This window comes from Hyperolius riggenbachi, chromosome 4 (genome assembly GCF_040937935.1).
Source record: "Hyperolius riggenbachi isolate aHypRig1 chromosome 4, aHypRig1.pri, whole genome shotgun sequence".
NCBI classification, from domain to species: Eukaryota; Metazoa; Chordata; class Amphibia; order Anura; family Hyperoliidae; genus Hyperolius; species Hyperolius riggenbachi.
Window position 1 is genome coordinate 438,856,952 of NC_090649.1, and position 19,224 is coordinate 438,876,175.

The following is a 19,224-nucleotide window of genomic DNA, read 5'->3' on the forward strand; positions in this document are numbered from 1 at the left end:
ACACACCTTGCATTCAAAACAGGTACAGTAGAAGTGAGCTTTCACTTCACTTGCAGCCTGTGAGCGCTGCCCATTGCTTGCTGTCTTTAGATCCAGTGTGAAACTGAAGCGGTCTTCTTTAATTTTGTTTTAAGGAAAGGGGGGGGGGGTATCGGCCAGGTGGGAGGGGGGGTGTACCGGGGGGGGCGCGCCTTCATGATCTTTGCCTCAGGCAGCAGAAAGTCCAGGACCGGCCCTGGTAAGCCTGCACTTTGAAGGGTGTTTGGTGATGGAGTGACAGGTTTAAGTACCATACAGCTGCCTAGAATTGCCTTATGGATGATCCGGCTCTGGGTGGGGCTGTCAAGTCAAAGCCTGGTCTGCAGGCTGCACCTCTCTGTAACCACATCCAAACAACACTGAGCAAATTAGATGTGAAGAAAGATTGAATCCTCATGTACACCTAAGGAATCCGCACCCCTGACTGAAAATTGCAATGATTTGTGCTAAGTCTGTACTGAATACAGTAACGGTGCTTTTTTGCTGCTTTTTGTGCTTAGCTACAGATGAGTCGGCTGCAACAAGTGCATTTGATGATTTTGATCCAAAGAGGAGCATGGAGGCCGAGTCCTTACTGGAATATGTGGAAAGGTAACATCACCGATCTGCAATTTCCTGTATCACATTAACCTAATAATATTGCTAATCTTGTAAGGAGACAGCAGTGCAGTTCTGTTATTCCATCCATTAGGGCTTTGGCCCGCGGCTAGAGTGATTTTTGCAGCGTTTTGGGATCACCGACAATCACTGGTGATCCCAAAAAGCTCTATGCTAATAACAGTCCATAGGAGCAATTGCAATTAAAGTGACACTGAAATGAAAAAAAGTATGATTTAAAGGGACTCCGAGCTCACGAAAAAAAGAAAAGTTGTACTCACCAGGGGCTTTCTCCAGCCCAGTGCTGGTCGGGAGGTCCCACGCCGGCGTCCTGGCTCCTCTCCTTCTCCCCGCTCCGGTATAGCTGACAGGCCGCAGCCCGGGCGACACTCGGTGGAGTGTCGGGCTGCAGCTTCCGCGTATGACGCGGATTACGTCACACGCCGGCCGCCTCGCGTCATCACGGCGGCCGGCGTGAAAGTACTGCGCATGCGCGCTTTAATCGCGCATGCGCAGTACTTTCACGCCGGCCGCCGTGATGACGCGAGGCGGCCGGCGTGTGACGTAATCCGCGTCATACGCGGAAGCTGCAGCCCGACACTCCACCGAGTGTCGCCCGGGCTGCGGCCTGTCAGCTATACCGGAGCGGGGAGAAGGAGAGGAGCCAGGACGCCGGCGTGGGACCTCCCGACCAGCACTGGGCTGGAGAAAGCCCCTGGTGAGTACAACTTTTCTTTTTTTCGTGAGCTCGGAGTCCCTTTAATGAATTGTATGTGTAGTACGGATAATTAATAAGATATTAGTAGCAAAAAAAGAGTCTCATATTTTTATTTAGTAATGTAGCTTTTTTTCTATAACATTGCATCATTCTTTAATATTTGCAGTTTACAAATTACACTCTGTATTTTAAATGATGAAACAGAGCAGAGTTAATGACCCTTTGAACTTCCTGGCAGAAAAACCTTAAAGCGGTTCCGAGATGAAAAACTAACTATAACAAGTAACTTGTCTATATATCTTATCTAAAGATTAGATAGTTGCACAGCAAATCTAGCTGCAAACAGCTTCAACAGTAAAATGATTATTTCTTCCTGTGATACAATGAAAGCAGCCATATTCTGCTTGTGATCATTACACCAGGGCTGTGGAGTTGGTACAAAAATCTTCCGACTCCGACTCCTCAGTTTATGAAACAATGACTCCGACTCCAACTCTGGGTACCCAAAATGGCTCAGACTCCGACTCCTTAGTCTAATATTTAACAGGGCTGTGGATTTTGTACACAAATCATCCAACTCCGAATCCCGACTCCTCAGTTTATGAAACCACGACTCCGACTCCAACTCCGGGTGCTCAAAATTGCTCCGACTCCTCGACTCCGACTCCAACTCCACAGCCCTGCATTACACCCAGGCAAGCTGCTCTGCATTTCCAGCCTTCAGCCTGTGAAAACTTCACTCCGCTCTTCTCCTCCCTCCTCCCCTTTGCCTCTAAAATCTCTGGCTAGTAACACCTCCTTCGCCTCCTGCCCAGACTAAGCTCCCATAAGCCCTTGCTACATGGGTCTCAAAGTGCTTAGGCGCTGGAGGAGCTGTGGGCGAGGCTTGTTTAGTTTATAGAGAATTAGGGTATTAAAACAATCAAAAAAATTATTTGGTTTGAGGAATGCCCTATAACTATAAACTATATGAAAGGAACACAATTATGCAATGATTAGAAGTTTATCTCGGACCCACTTTATACAACAAGAAACAGTGAGAGACAGGTTGAAATAAGTGCTTCAGAGAAAAGCACTGTGGCCGACTAAATTAGTCAGAGAGCTCAGAGAAGCTCTTTTGCATAGATAACAATTAAAGTTTCTTAACTCTTCCTGTACTGGAAACAAGATTAGACTCATATCTGTGCTACTAATGTTCTATTTCTAAGCTGTACTACACATACAAATCATTATATCATAAGTTTATTTTCACTTCAGATTCCCTTTAAGCCAGAGGTGTCAAACTCAAATACAAAGTGGGCCGAAATTGAGCTCTGGGACAAGTCTTTGGCCGACCTCAATGTCTATTGGCCACCTCTCTCTCCCTTATAAAATTCCCTGATGTCTAATAGTTCGCTTTCATCCCCTATACAGTTTCCTGGTGTCTTCTGGCCCCCTTCCCTCTCCTATACAGATGTGTGACACGGCTGTCCCCCTGGGGCACTAGAGAGCCGATGTTAGACGGTACGGTGCTGCGATCAGCAGCGTTGTACTGGGGACAGATGTGTGACACGGCTGTCCCCCTGGGGCACTAGAGAGTGATCGGCTCTCATAGGCAGAAGCCTATGACAGAATCAGAATTTTTTATTTCGCCAAGCACAACTGGGTCGTGCCCGGAATTGGTTTTGGCAGGGCTAGTGTGAGACAGGACATTCATACAGACAATAATAATTTGTTTAAACATAGCAAAACATCGACATGGCTCCTAATTTTGTCCAGTGTGAGGAGAGTCCATAGAGTTCAAAGAGTTGAAGCTGAAGGGAAGAAGCTGTTTCTGTGCCTTGTCGTCCTGGTGTAGATGGACCGGAATCTCTGTTCCAAGGGAAGCTGGCTGAAACGGAAGCCGAGGTGAGATGGGTCCTTGTCTGGAGTTAAAAAGTTGATCCAGGGAGGGAAAAGGTTTCCCAATGATCCTTTCTGCTGATTTTATGACCCTCTGTAGTTTGAGTCTGTCGTTGGCAGAGGAGCCAGCATACCAGACCAAGATGGAGGCAGAGGCGTAGCTAGGGTTTTCAGCGGGACAAAGACTATTAATGCGCCCCCTAAGGTGAAGGGGCGTGGCCAAATGTGGGCATGGTTATGGGTGGAGCCAAATGTACATGGAGGGTAGCAGGCTCACGCTCACCCACCCTCCTTCAGTATGTACCTTCCAGCATGTTCCAAGAAAAATTCAGCAATCATGAGCAAACATGAGGCCCCCAACATGACCAACTCAGCAATCATGAGGCCCCCAACAAGACAAATTTAGCAATCATGAGGCCCCCAACAAGACAAATTTAGCAATCATGAGGCCCCCAACAAGACAAATTCAGCAATCATGAGGCCCCTAACAAGACAAATTCAGCAATCTTGAGGCCCCCAACAAATCATGAGGCCCCCAACAAGACAAATTCAGTAACCATGAGGCCCCCAACAAGACAAATTCAGCAGTCATGAGGCACATAAATAGACAGCATTTCACATAAATAGGCAGAATGCCCCCTTAATATGGTAGACACCTTTCACCTGGCAGCAGTTCCCCAAAATACACTCAATCTGACAGCAGCGGTTCCCCAAAAATAGATAGCCCCAGGTCTATAGGTGTCCCCAGAATAGGTGGCCAGCAGTATAGATGTCCCCAGAACAGGTAGCCAGGGGTAGAGATGTCCACAGAACAGGTAGCCAGGGGTATATGTGCCCAGTATATGTAGGCAGGGGTATGTGTCCCCAGTATATGTAGCCAGAGGTATATGTGCCCAGTATATGTAGCCAGGGGTATAATATGTGCCCAGTATATATAGTCAGGGGTATATGTGCCCAGTATATATAGTCAGGGGTATATGTGCCCAGTATATGTAGCCAGGGGTATATGTGCCCAGTATATGTAGCCAGGGGTATATGTGCCCAGTATATGTAGTTAGGGGTATATGTGCCCAGTATATGTAGGCAGGGGTATATGTGCCCAGAGTAGGTAGCCAGGGGTATATGTGCCCAGTATATGTAGGCAGGGGTATAATATGTGCCCAGTATATATAGTCAGGGGTATATGTGCCCAGTATATATAGTCAGGGGTATATGTGCCCAGTATATATAGTCAGGGGTATATGTGCCCAGTATATATAGTCAGGGGTATATGCGCCCAGTATATGTAGCCAGGGGTATATGCACCCAGTATATGTAGTTAGGGGTATATGTGCCCAGTATATGTAGTTAGGGGTATATGTGCACAGTATATGTAGGCAGGGGTATATGTGCCCAGAGTAGGTAGCCAGGGGTATATGTGCCCAGTATATGTAGTTAGGGGTATATGTGCCCAATATATGTAGGCAGGGGTATATGTGCCTAGAGTAGGTAGCCAGGGGTATATGTGCCCAGTACATGTAGTTAGGGGTATATGTGCCCAGTATATGTAGGCAGGGGTATATGTGCCCAGAGTAGGTAGCCAGGGGTATATGTGTCCAGTATATGTAGGCAGGGGTATATGTGCCCAGAGTAGATAGCCAGGGGTATATGTGCCCAGTATATGTAGTTAGTGGTATATGTGCCCAGTATATGTAGGCAGGGGTATATGTGCCCAGAGTAGGTAGCCAGGGGTATATGTGCCCAGTATATGTAGTTAGGGGTATATGTGCCCAATATATGTAGGCAGAGGTATATGTGCCCAATATATGTAGGCAGGGGTATATGTGCTCAGAGTAGGTAGCCAGGGGTATATGTGCCCAGTATATGTAGTTAGGGGTATATGTGCCCAATATATGTAGGCAGGGGTATATGTGCCCAGAGTACGTAGCCAGGGGTATATGTGCCCAGTATATGTAGTTAGGGGTATATGTGCCCAATATATGTAGGCAGGGGTATAGGTGCCCAGAGTAGGTAGCCAGGTGTCCCCCTCCCCAGCAGGAGGGGAGCAGCGCAGAGAAGAGGGAGAGCTGTGAGCAGCGGTAGGGAAGGGGGGCAATCTCCCCCCTCCTTCCCTCACCTTAGGTGCTCTCCCTCCCTCGCTCTCCCCTCCATTACTGTCCGGGTGGCTGGCAGCGGCAGGCGGAACTTACCTCCGTCTCGTTGCAGCGTCGGATGGATCTGCCGCTACTCTGGTCTGGTCCAGACCAGAGCAGCGGCTGCGGGACCCGAACTTCCGGCCAGCGCTGGAGCGAGACGGAGGTGAGTTCCGCCCGCCGCTGCCAGCCACGAGCCACCCGGACAGTAATGGAGGGGAGAGCGAGGGAGGGAGAGCACCTAAGGTGAGGGAAGGAGGGGGGTGATTGCCCCCCTTCCCCGCCGTCCGCACAGCTCTCCCTCTTCTCTGCGCTGCTGCTCCCCCCCCCCCCTTCCCCAAAAGAAAAAGAAAAAAAAACCGCAGTTCAGCTAGGCGGAGGGCGCCCTTGGGGACCCGGCGCCCCGGGGCACTTGTCCTACCCCGACCCCCCCCCTAGCCCCGCGCCTGGATGGAGGAGCAGAGGACAGATTCAATCGTGGCAGTGTAGGAACTCATCAGAAGTACCTGGGCCATGCCGAACTTCTTCAGTTGGTGGAGGAAAAATAGTCTCTGCTGGGCTTTTTTCTGGGTGGAGGTCGTGTTGGCTTTCTAAGTCAGGTACTTGGAAATTAGAGTGCCTAGGAGGCGTGCACAGGGGACGTTTACCACTTCCGTGCCATCAATACAGCCGATTGCCATGATTGGCCGGCTGCGGGGAGGGACGGAGGGAGGGAAACACAAAACATAAAAAAATAGTAATATTTATGAAAAATAGATAAATAAAAATATTTACAAAAAAGGAAAATAAACGCAGCGGGAGCAATCAGACCCCAAAAACAGAGAGCCCTGTTGGCGGGGAGAAAAAGGGGGGGGGGGATCACTTGTGTTCTGTGTTGTGCGGCCCTGCAGCTTGGCCTTAAAGCTGCAGTGGTCTGTTATACAAAAAAGGCCTGGTCTTTAGGGGGGTTTAATACTGTGGTCCTCAAGTGGTTGAGCAAATCAGAATTGCGGGTCCTGCGGGAGTTTTGGAGCGATTGTACCTTAATGCAAAAGATAGGAATGCTGCAAAATCGCTTTTCAATCGCTCTAGGTTCCCTTTAAAGCTACCTAATAATGACATGCAGGCAGGTCTATGGAGAATTGGGGAACAAGGGCCTCAAAGGCAACCTAATACTTCTATCTGGGAAGGCGTGGTGGCTAAGGGGTGAGCAACCTAATACTGCTATCTGGACAAGAGAGCAGTACAAAAGCTAACTAATACTAATAAAATCAGGGGGCGACAGTCTCACTGTCTAATGCTTTACTCCCATGTGGATATAGGGAGGGGGCCCACAGAGGCATTTTAATATTGATAGTGAGGGCGCACAAAGGTTAAGTAATCCTGATATCTAGCGGTCTGGTAACTTGGGCTGATGCGGGGGAGGGGGGTCTGTCTAATCCATAGTTATCCTGGTATGCCTGGTGATTTCTAGTTATGGCTCTGATAGAGATTAGATTGTGAGCTCTTCTGAGGGACAGTTGGTGACATGACTATGTATTTTATAAAGTGCTACAGAAGACTTTAGCACTATATAAATACATAAAAATATTTTTTAAAAATGCAATCCTGGAACATTTTGGGGGGCAGAGAGCATATTAAGAGCTGTATTCTGCTGCTGTAATGTAAAGGGCGCTAAATTTTTTGCTATAGTGGTTCTTTGATGTTCTATAGCTGCCCAGGTTTCCCACAGAGGAACAAGAAGCATGTTAACTGAACGTTTTTCAATTCTTCTAATGAAAGCTCTGGCGGTCTTTCAGAAAGCTGACATTATTCATGTTTTTTTACCTCCTACACTAAGCTTATTTAAAATTGGTGCCTGAAGTTCAACATTAAAGTGGACCTGAACTCTTGCACAGGACAGAAGAAAAACAGAGAAAAACATCCTGTATGTATTTAGAGAGTTTAGCCTGTCTAATCCCCCCTCATCTGTGAATAATCACAAGTGCAATTTGATCTCTCAGCTTTGTCAGCTCAGGAATCTCATCAGCAGCCTGGGCAGAGCTGCTAATTTGTAAACACAAGATGTTAACCCTATGTCAATGTCAGCTTCCATGAAAGCAGGAAGTGGACTCACTGCAGATTTATTGCAGAATCTCTATCAGCTGTAACAAAAAAATGTTTTTTCTTTAACCTCCTTGCCGGTTATCCCGAGCTCAGCTCGGGGTAACCTGCGTAGGAGGATTTCTCAGGCTCCGCTGGGCCGATTTCCCCCCAAAAAATTTTACTGCACGCAGCTAGCATTTTGCTAGCTGCGTGCAGTTTCCGCTTGCCGCCGATTCACTTTAACTCTTCCCTGCAAAATGTCTTTAGTAAATCAGAAAATCTACCAAACTTCATTCTCTTGGCAACAAGAAAAGTTATTCCAGAAACAAGGTGCTGTGAGAGCAACTCGACAAAGCTAATTAACCTTATTAAATGTGATGCCCTTGTGGCAACTAATAGGCTGTTGTTTCTGAACACAATGTTATATCCTGCATCATTCAGACCATGTGCTTTGTCCTCTCCTAGATTTAATGAGCTATTAGTTAGCGGTCAGTACAAGTCTGCAGCCATCTATGCAGCTCACAGTCCCCGGGGGATTCTCCGAAATGTGGAAACCATGGAGAGATTTAAAGGTAAGGAGACTCCTACTCTTCACAATCAGTAGAGATGCTGCTGCAGAGAACATTCAGTTAGGACTGGGAAAAGGCCACATGGTGGATTCCTGATTTATTGCTGCACTTATTTTCATTGTAGCTGGATATCTTCCACAGCTCCCAACTGTCTTTCTTTTGGAGAGACAGTCCCTCTTTGGGAGCCCTGTCCCTCTTTTCACCTAATTTGTCCCTCTTTCAGGACTTTGTCCCTTTTTCTATGTAAATATATATATTTCTCTACTAAAAAATGTGTTTGACTCTAAACTTTATTCTCATCCTTTACATTGATATATTACTCATTTTAAAATGTTAAAATTTGAATGAAAATGATCCAGGATAGAGAGGACCAGTATGGTTTGAATTATAAAACATATTTTTATTTTTATGGTTTGCGTGACTAGGGGTGTGCTGGGGGCGTGATCAGGGGCGTGGCTTAAGTTTCCCTCTTTCTCATCTCAAAAAGTTGGAAGGTATGATCTTCTGAAGAGACAAGACACAGAACATTTATATTGCGCTTTTCTCCTGGCGGACTCAAAGCGCCAGAGCTGCAGCCACTGGGGTGCGTTCAGTAGGCAGTAGCAGTGTTAGGGAGTCTTGCCCAAGGTCTCCTCACTGAATAGGCACAGGCTTACTGAACAGGAAGATCCATGATTTGAACCCTGATCTCCTGTGTAAAAGGCGGAACCCTTAACCAGCTTCATTCCTACCCAGCAATACTTGTGGCGATGTTACCCCACCCCTGCAGTGATCACGCATCGTGAAGCGTCGGACACGGTGGATTGGATCGTTAAGATCCCCGACGACTCTACGCAAAGTAGCGCAATCACTTACTTCCCACTTGCGCCCATTGTGCAGTCACGGGACATAGCGAGCAGGAAGAGGCGTCGCTTAACAACTGTCATCAAGGGGGCGTCGCTGGACCCGTCAGCTGGTGAGTACGTAGCTTAATAAAGTGACCCTAAAGTCAGGAAGAAAAAATGAGTTTAACTCACCTGGGGCTTCCCTCAGCCCCCTGAAGCTGATCGGTGCCCACGCTGACTCCATCAGATGTCCCTGGACCGGCCGGCGGCGACTTCCGGTTTCGCCGTCACCGGCCGACAGGCTGGGAATGCGAGTGATTCTTCGCGTTCCCAGCCAGAATAGCGCCCCCTATGCTGCTATTGCGGCCTCCCTATGCTGCAATAGCAGCATAGGGGGCGCTATTCTGGCTGGGAACGCGAAGAATCACTCGTGTTCCCAGCCTGTCGGCCGGTGACGGCGAAAACGGAAGTCGCCGCCGGCCGGTCCAGGGACATCTGATGGAGTCAGCGTGGGCACCGATCAGCTTCACGGGGCTGAGGGAAGCCCCAGGTGAGTTAAACTCATTTTTTCTTCCTGACTTTAGGTTCACTTTAGGAGAAGAGTGGGAGGGACTGCAACCCGCATTGTTATGCAAGCAACATTTTCATAGCGTGGTGCATTGCAGTACAAAGCAAAAACATTTTTGCTATAGTGGTCCTTTGATGTGCTATAGCTGCTGAGGTTTCCCTCAGAGGAAGCATATTAACTGAAAGTTTCCTCAATTATTTTAATGAACGCTCTGGTGGCCTTTCAGAAAGCTGATGTCATTGCTTATCATTTCCCTCACCAAAGACAGAAACATGACCAATACAATCAGACCAAAAGAATATTTCCAAAATTCGGATCAACGGAACGATCGATAGTACGGCCCTCAATCCAATCAATCGTATGGTTGATTGTCCGGGAGATTGTACTTTTATTGTCAGTGGCGTAACTAAGGAGCTTAGGGCCCCGGTGCAATTTTTACATGGGGCCCCAAGCACTCTATTCCTATGGAGCCCCAAAACTTACCAAAACTGCAGTGTCAGAGAGATGTAATCTGAGTAAGAAAATAGCTTGTTAAGGATTACCACTATTCAGTGCACATATAGAGGTGTTCATGATCAGCATAGCACCAATTACAAGCTAATAACATGGATGAAGGGTGGGCCCCACTGGCCCAGGGACCCAGGTGTGGTCGTAACGTCTGCATCCCCTATTGCTATGCCACTGGTTATCGAACACCTAAAAGGGATCCTAAGCAGTGCCATAAAAATTAAATCTGGATTTACCTGGGGCTTCCTCCAGCCTCCTGTAGCCCACGCGGTCCCCCAGCATCCTCTTGGTCTGTTCCGTGGTCCCGCTGGCAGCTCCGATAATCCTGCAACTTCAGTTGCCGTAAGGGTCCTGTGCATGCGCAGTTTTCTAATGACTGAACCATGCATGGCAGTGCAGGGCAGCGCAGAGGGTCCTTAAAGAGAACCAGAGATGTTGGGGGAAAAGCTTTTATACATACCTGGGGCTTCCTCCAGCCCCATAAGCCTGAATCGCTCCCACGCCACCGTCCTCCGCTGCCTCAGTCGGTACAGGTACTTGGTGTCATGTGAGTACTGGGTACCAACTATGGGGTAAAGGGGTGTGGGTGGATTTTGGGAGAAGAAGTAGAGATCAGTAGGCATCAGTGTGGGTGCTGCAGGAAGGGGAAGTAATTGAGGGTGCTGGGGGAGGGAGAGGTCACTGAGGGTGCTGGGGGGAAGAGGTCAGTTTAGGTGCTGAGGGAGGACAAGAAGGGTGCCATTGGGGGAGGGAGAGGTCAGTGTGGGTGCTGGGGGAGGCAGGATCACTGCAGTGCTAATGCTGGGGAGGGAGAGGTCAGTATGGGTCCAAGGTGAAGGGAGAGGTCAGTGTGGGTGTTGGGGGAGGGGAGAAGTCACAGCTGTCAGGGAGGAACCATCTTACCTGCTCCCACACAGCTGCAGGGATGGTTACACTAGGAATGCTCTTTACTTCAAAGTGTCCCAGATGGGGAGAAGCTTCCCACGGGTGGTGGGTGGAGCTTAATACGGGTAGTGGGCAGAGCTTATAGTGGCTTATTTATCACAGCAAAAGGGGCCTTTTAATGGGTATTTTTAAAGGGAGGGCGTGCACCCCCCCCCCCTGCCCCCAGTATGTGCCTGCATGTCCACGACCCTTACGGTGACGTACGTGATGACGGGCCAGGTGTGTGCCAAAGTCACCGGATTACCAGAGCCGCCAGCAGGACCACGGAAGGGACCAAGAAGATGCCGGGGTCCTCGTGGGCTACAGGGGGCGGAAGAAGTCCCAGGCAAGTCCAGATTTTACTTTTATTTATTTTTTATGGCACTGCTCAGGTCCCTTTAATGGCGCAAAGTGGTAAAATGGTAAACTACTGATGTGAGAAGCTGGTTATCATTTACCTGACTGAAGTCTGACTGGATTAGCTGCATGTTTGATCCAGATACTATTGCAGCCAGAGAGATCAGCAGAGCAGCCAGGCAACTGGTATTGCTTAAAAGGAAATAAATATGACTCGCTTTAGTTTCCCTTTAAACAAAGGTGTTTATTTGAAAAAAAAAAAAAATTGTACCTCATTACATAAGAATTCCGTAGTATTGATAATGTATAGAAGAATCATGTGTAAGATTCAAAAAAATGCAGTTCCTACAAGGAGAGTCATAATAATCATCAAGGACGGCAGGTAACAAGTACTACAATATAAAGTGACAGCCATCGATCACAGATATGCTTGTAAACCAGTTTTTTAAAGTGTACCCAAGGTGAGATGTGACACGTTGAGATAAACATGTGTATGTCCTGTGCCAAACAAGTTACTAACTAGGCTCTGTGTCTTTTTTTTCTTAAAGGGCTAGATCACAGTAAACAGTTGTGATGCAGAATAATTCTGCATGTCAACTCACTGCCCATATAGTTCTATGAGCCTGTTCACATCTCTGCATTAACTGATCGCGTTATTCTAACTCACTGCATGCAGGCTTTGTTTTAAAGTCTATAGCCAGTCTCCATTGCAGGTCACACACATAACTAGTGTGTTATTTAACGGACCACTGTGAAGCTAGTCTTACTGCCTGAAAGAGTTATTTTTCAGGCATGCAAGTGACAGCTTCTCTCTTGTTGGACCTTGTCAGAGTATAGCATAAGTCTCACTGATAAGGCGTTACAGCTACAGTATAAACATTTTCCTAACAGAGGACAGCTTCTGATAGCAGGGGATAGATACAAAGGTCAATAGTTCATGTATATTAGTTCTGGGGCACTTAAAAGACTGCCATTGAACAGAGTCAATAAAACATTAAATTTACACTGTTATTGTTTAAACTTGCGAGCCCTGCCTGCGTGCGCTCCCGTCGCATTCATGTCGACGGGAGCGTTCTACACCTGCGCAGTAGTACTACGCAGACGCAGAACGAGCGAGATAGGGGAGTGCATCTGGCCGACCGAGCCTGCACCGACTAGATTTTTCAAGGCCAGTTTGGGGGTAAACAGAGAGCAAGAAGAGGACGCCGTGGGAGTGATCAGGCCGGAGGGGGCTGTTGGGTGAGTACTTAATAGGTTGTGAAGTAATGAGCAGGGCCGGCCCGCTCATGAGGCGGGGTGAAACTTTTGCCTCAGGCGGCAAATTTCTAGGGGCGGCATCCACCCATTGGTGGGTGCGGGGAGCCGGCCGCCCAGCTGGAGGGGTAGCGGGCAGGACGGGGGTATTGGGCCTAGCGGCGGGGAGGGGGGTCGGACCCCCCCCCTCCCTCGCCTGGGTCCCCCGTCCTCCGCTCCCCTCCAGCCTTAAATAGATAAGAAGCGCAACTCGTAAGAGGCATTGGGCGGGGAGGACTCACCTCTTCCTCGCTCGATCCAGCGTGCGCTCCACTGACGTCACTTCCTGCAACGCCGCCCACTGTATTGTAAGTGGACGGCGCTGCAGGAAGGGACGTCAGTGGAGCGCACGCTGGATCGAGCGAGGAAGAGGTGAGTCCTCCCCGCCCACTGCCTCTTACGAGTTGCGCTTCTTATCTATTTAAGGCTGGAGGGGAGCGGAGGACGGGGGACCCAGGCGAGGGAGGGGGGCGGTCCGACTCCCCTCCCCGCCGCTAGGCCCAATACCCCCGCCCTGCCCGCTACCCCTCCAGCTCGGCGGTGGTGGTCGGGGGGGGGGGGGGGGGGGGCGGCGGCAGCAATCATTGTTTCCTCAGGGAGCAGAAAGTCTAGGGCCGGCCCTGGTAATGAGGTAACTCTCATGTAGAGTATATACTGTAGTTGGGTGAGTCTGTCTCTGTGGCAGGAGGAAACTTGACTAGTTTGGTCCACATAGAACTTGCATTACACAATTTCTCCTATATATTGTCTTTTCACAGCTGTTAGCCCTGCTGAGGACCAGGACTCTCCATTGTTGCTGTTTTTTGAGGCTCTGATAGGCTCCAGTAAGTTGGCCAGACATCCTGTTAATTCAGCGCTGACATTGGAGGGCATTAAATGTGCGTTGTCCTATGATAAGGTAGAACTCATAGTGCACTGGGTAACTCAGCAAAGGTAAGAATTACCAGTGAAAACTAATACATTGATTTTCTTTTGCCTTTGTACACTTGGATGATGAAATGTGGAATAACATTAATAAACTCACTTGTGTCATCACTTGTTCTGGCTTCCCAATTAGCATGTGAAACCACATCCACCAAGACAGAGGAAGGCAGTAGGAAGTCTGGGTGCATTGTCCTCTCACTGCAGGTTCCCTTTAAAACTACTGATACTGACTCTTGAGGTATCCAACTCTGTTCTGCAATTCTCTCATCACATGAAAACTGCTATTATTCTGGTGAAAAACTAAATTTTGCACAAGCATTTTTTTAATTCTCCTAGCATGAGCTGTAAATAGGAAACTTCAGACCTCTTGCAAGTTCATTAAGTGAATACACACTACTGGGATCTTCTTATCATCAATCAGAATCCATATTATCATGTTTTGGCACCGTACATTTCTTTAAAGTGGTGTAAAAATAAAAACCACACTATTAGCCATAGCTGTATTTGAGGCAAGGCCACACAGGCCATAGCCTAGGGCTCCAGGATGCAAGGGGCAGGCAGTGGGCTGGAACACTCAGGCATTTAAATGGCCAGGTATGTAGACTGCAGCAGTCAAAGACCCACGTCCACTCTGCTTCCGCAGGGCACATTGCGGCTCCCCCCAGTCCAGTACGCAGAGTATTGGGTGCAGGGGTAGCCATGCTTCTCTCACCTCCTCCAAATGCTCCAGTGATGTCCATCCTCTCACCGCTCACTTATCACTTTAGTGCCCAGCATAGGAGGAGAAGCTGGGCACTAGAGCGAGAGGTGGACAGGATGGACATTGAGCGCCCGGAGGAGGTGAGAGAAAAGCATGGCTACCACTGTGCCTTTACTCTGCTGTATGTACTGCGCTGGGGAAGCACAGGAGGGAGAAGACACAAGGTGGGGGGGGGGGGGGGGGGAGGGGGACTTGATGACAGTGGGCCGTGGGCGGTAAAATGTACAAATCCAGCCCTGCTATGTAAAATGTACAAATCCAGCCCTGCTATCAGCACCAGCCCCGTTTCTATGGGCGTGCAATAAGTGCAATCGCCCGGGGCGCTGGATTGTTGCGGCAGGAGCTGGGCGCAGAGGTAGTGGGAGCGGGTATAATAATAATAACTCACCTTCGTTCAGCCGATCCCACGCTGCTTCAATGTACTTCCTGTACCGGCATCTGTCTCAGTAACAGCGGTCCCTGTTATGATGTTCCGCATGTCAACACAGGGGGCGCTGTTACTGAGACAGATGCCAGGAAAGGAAGTACATTGAAGCAGAGTGAGATCGGCTATTCTGCTGAAGAAAAAGGTGAGTTATTACTATTATGCCCGCTCCCACCACCACTTCAGCACCTACATATCTAAGATATACTGCAGTACCTACCTACCTACCTACCTAATCTATACTGCAGCACCTACCTACCTACCTAATCTATACTGCAGCACCTACCTACCTACCTACCTAATCTATACTGCAGCACCTACCTACCTACCTAATCTATACTGCAGCACCTACCTATCTAAGCTATACTGCAGCACCTACCTACCTACCTAACCTTTACTGCAGCACCTACCTATCTAAGATATACTGCAGCACCTACCTACCTAATCTATACTGCAGCACCTACCTACCTAATCTATACTGCAGCACCTACCTACCTACCTAATCTATACTGCAGCACCTTCCTACCTACCTAATCTATACTGAAGCACCTACCTACCTAACCTATAATACAGCACCTACCTACCTAATCTATACTGCAGCACCTACCTAATCTATACTGCAGCACCTACCTACCTACCTAATCTATACTGCAGCACTTACCTACCTAATCTATACTGCAGCACCTACTTACCTAACCTATACTGCAGCACCTACCTACCTAACCTATACTGCAGCACCTACCTACCTAACCTATATTGCAGCACCTTCCTACCTAATCTATACTGCAGCACCTACCTACCTACCTAATCTATACTGCAGCACCTACCTACCTACCTAATCTATACTGCAGCACCTACCTACCTAACCTATACTGCAGCACCTACCTACCTAATCTATACTGCAGGCCTCTACCTACCTAATCTATACTGCAGCACCTACCTACCTACCTAATCTATACTGCAGCACATACCTACCTAACCTATACTGCAGCACCTACCTACCTACCTAATCTATACTGCAGCAGCACCTTCCTACCTACCTAATCTATACTGCACCACCTACCTACCTACCTACCTAATCTATACTGCAGCAGCACCTTCCTACCTACCTAATCTATACTGCAGCACCTACCTACCTAACCTATACTGCAGCATCTACCTACCTTACCTATACTGCAGCACCTACCTACCTAATCTATACTGCAGCACCTACTTACCTAATCTATACTGCAGCACCTACCTACCTACCTAATCTATACTGCAGCACCTACCTACCTAATCTATACTGCAGCACCTACCTACCTACCTAATCTATACTGCAGCACTTACCTACCTAATCTATACTGCAGCACCTACTTACCTTACCTATACTGCAGCACCTACCTACCTAATCTATACTGCAGCACCTACCTACCTAATCTATACTGCAGCACCTACCTACCTACCTACCTAACCTATACTGCAGCACCTACCTACCTACCTAACCTATACTGCAGCACCTACCTACCTAACCTATACTGCAGCACCTACCTACCTAATCTAACCCGCAGGCACCTACCTTTCTAACCTATACTGGCACCTACCTATCTAAGATATACTGCAGTCACCTTCCTAATAAGCTATACTGCAATCACTTACCTACCTAACCTATACAGCAGTCACTTACCTACCTAACCTATGCTGCAGTCACTTACCTACCTAACCTATACAGCAGGCACCTACTTATCTAAGCTATACTGCAATCACTTACCTACCTAACCTATACTGCAGTCACCTACCTAACCTATACTGGCACCTACCTATCTAAGCTGTACTGCAGTCACCTACCTATCTAACCTGTACAGCAGTCACTTACCTACCTAACCTATACTGCAGCACCTACCTACCTAATCTATACTGCCGGCCTCTACCTACCTAATCTATACTGCAGAACCTACCTACCTACCTAATCTATACTGCAGAACCTACCTACCTACCTAATCTATACTGCAGCACCTACCTACCTACCTAACCTATACTGCAGCACCTACCTAACCTATACTGCAGCACCTGCCTACCTACCTACCTAATCTATACTGCAGCAGCACTTCCTACCTACCTAATCTATATTGCAGCACCTACCTACCTACCTAATCTATACTGCAGCAGCACTTCCTACCTACCTAATCTATACTGCAGCACCTACCTACCTACCTAATATATACTGCAGCACCTACCTACCTAACCTATACTGCAGCACCTACCTACCTAACCTATACTGCAGCACCTGCCTACCTACCTACCTAATCTATACTGCAGCAGCACTTCCTACCTACCTAATCTATACTGCAGAACCTACCTACCTAACCTATACTGCAGCACCTACCTACCTAATCTATACTGCAGCGCCTACCTACCTACCTAATCTATACTGCAGCACCTACCTACCTAATCTATACTGCAGCCCCTACCTACCTACCTAACCTATACTGCAGCACCTACCTACCTACCTACCTAACCTATACTGCAGCACCGACCTACCTAATGTATACTGCAGCACCTACCTACCTAATCTATACTGCAGGCACCTACCTATCTAACCTATACTGGCACCTACCTATCTAAGATATACTGCAGTCACCTTCCTAATAAGCTGTACTGCAATCACTTACCTACCTAACCTATACAGCAGTCACTTACCTACCTAACCTATTCTGCAGTCACTTACCTACCTAACCTATACAGCAGGCACCTACTTATCTAAGCTATACTGCAATCACTTACCTACCTAACCTATACTGCAGTCACCTACCTAACCTATACTGGCACCTACCTATCTAAGCTGTACTGCAGTCAGTCACCTACCTATCTAACCTGTACAGCAGTCACTTACCTACCTAACCTATACTGAAGTCACCTACCTATCTAACGTATACTGGCACCTACCTATCTTACCTATACAGCAGTCACTTACCTACCTAACCTATACTGCAGTCACCTACCTATCTAACCTATACTGCAGTCACTTACCTACCTTACCTATGCAGCAGACACCTACCTATCTAACCTATACTGGGGGCATCTACCTATCTAACCTATACTGCAGGCACCTAGCTAATTAACAAATACTGGTGGCACCTACGTAGCTAACCTATACTGTGGGCACCTATACCTGACTCCACAGTGGTGGGGGGGGGGGGGGATTTTACACCCTCGCCCTGGGTGAAATTTAGCCTAGAAACTGCCCTGATCAGCACAAGCTGCAAAAGTTATAACAGAGTAGCAGAAAAATGTAAAAAAAAAAAATATATATAACCAATTGTGCCATAAAATCCAAGTATTGATGGTTAGCCATGCCCCCTTTTTGAAAAACTATCATGGACGTTTTCTGCCTTTGCAAAGACTACTGAGCTTTTGTGTCATCTGTGGATGGGAGGAGCCTCATAGTGTGGCCTCAGAGTGGTACTCTACTTCTACCTGAGTTACTGAGCCAGCCTATCACAGAGAGGAAAGGTGAAGAGAGTAGTAGTGCAGTGCCAGCCATAGTGTGTTCCATTCCAGAGCTGCCACAATGCTTCTCTGCTGCTTCACAAAAGCAGTCAGCCATCGCTGCGTTGGGTAGACAGTCATAGTTAATGTCATTCTGGGTCTTTTTTTACATTGGGATTTACAGCAGAGGCAGTAGCGTAACTACCGCACCTGCAACGTCTACATTATCCACCCCCCCGTTTCAGAAGATGTGTATGAGGACTGAGACCGGATTGGTGGAGAAGAGGGGGCCCCAGCAAAAGTTTTGCAAAGGGGCCTAGTGATTCCTAGTTACGCCCCAGAGCAGAGGTGCACTTTAAAGGACAACTGAGGTGACATGTGACATGATGAGATAGACATGTGTATGTACAGTGCCAAGCACACAAATAACTAGGCTGTGCTCCTTTTTTTTCTTTTTCTGCCTGAAAGACAGTGACAGTTTCTGTCCGGGTCGGACTGGGTCCGACTATAGCATAACCCTCACTGATAAGTAATTACAGCCATAAAACACTTTCCTGTCAATAAATGGCTTCTGAGAGCAGGAATGAGATAAATTGGGTCAATAATTCATAGATTTGAGCTCTGGCATACTTTAATGAAGAGGTCATTGAGCAGAAACAATGAAACTTAAAAACTAGTTTTAAATATAAAATAGAACTGTAGGATATCTAAAAGTCATTTTTAGGAGAAGGAGGATGGATACAATTGTTTTTCTCCTCAGTTTTTTTTCACCTTGGATGTCCTTTAAGGAAAGACAAGTCTTTTTATATACTGTTATTGCTCAGCTTGAGAATAGGTGTTGCACTTAGCATATCTTGGATACTAAAATTACTAGTTTCACTATTTATGCATGTAAGGAGTTCCTGATGTTTATCTATGTGGGTGTGAGGTGTGGTGATAACCATTGACCTGATACTTATCTTTTTTTTTTAGTTTCTTTATGAATTATTGAATGACCTCTCTCTTGTAAATACCTAACAGGGTTGATAGGACTTTGCATATTACTGAGCATAGTGGTGCAACAAACAAAGGACATGCCAGTTGTTGTTAAATGGATTGTTTTTCATTCCAAAGTGAAGCAATCTGCAGCTATATTCAAAAGGGTAAATGTAGATTAGAAGATGTTTATAAATATG

The 19,224-nt window shown here is 47.5% G+C and overlaps 1 protein-coding gene across 4 annotated transcripts in view; it reads left to right on the forward strand.

The window, feature by feature from the left end:
• Positions 1 to 19,224, forward strand: part of CLHC1 (clathrin heavy chain linker domain containing 1) — a 65,855-nt gene that overhangs the window by 26,622 nt on the left and 20,009 nt on the right. For all 4 annotated transcript variants that reach the window (XM_068232549.1, XM_068232550.1, XM_068232552.1 and 1 more), the window contains 3 exons: positions 540 to 630; positions 7,897 to 8,003; positions 13,232 to 13,406. In XM_068232549.1, the coding sequence (XP_068088650.1) occupies positions 540 to 630; positions 7,897 to 8,003; positions 13,232 to 13,406 (373 nt within the window). The remainder of the gene's footprint in view (positions 1 to 539; positions 631 to 7,896; positions 8,004 to 13,231; positions 13,407 to 19,224) is intronic.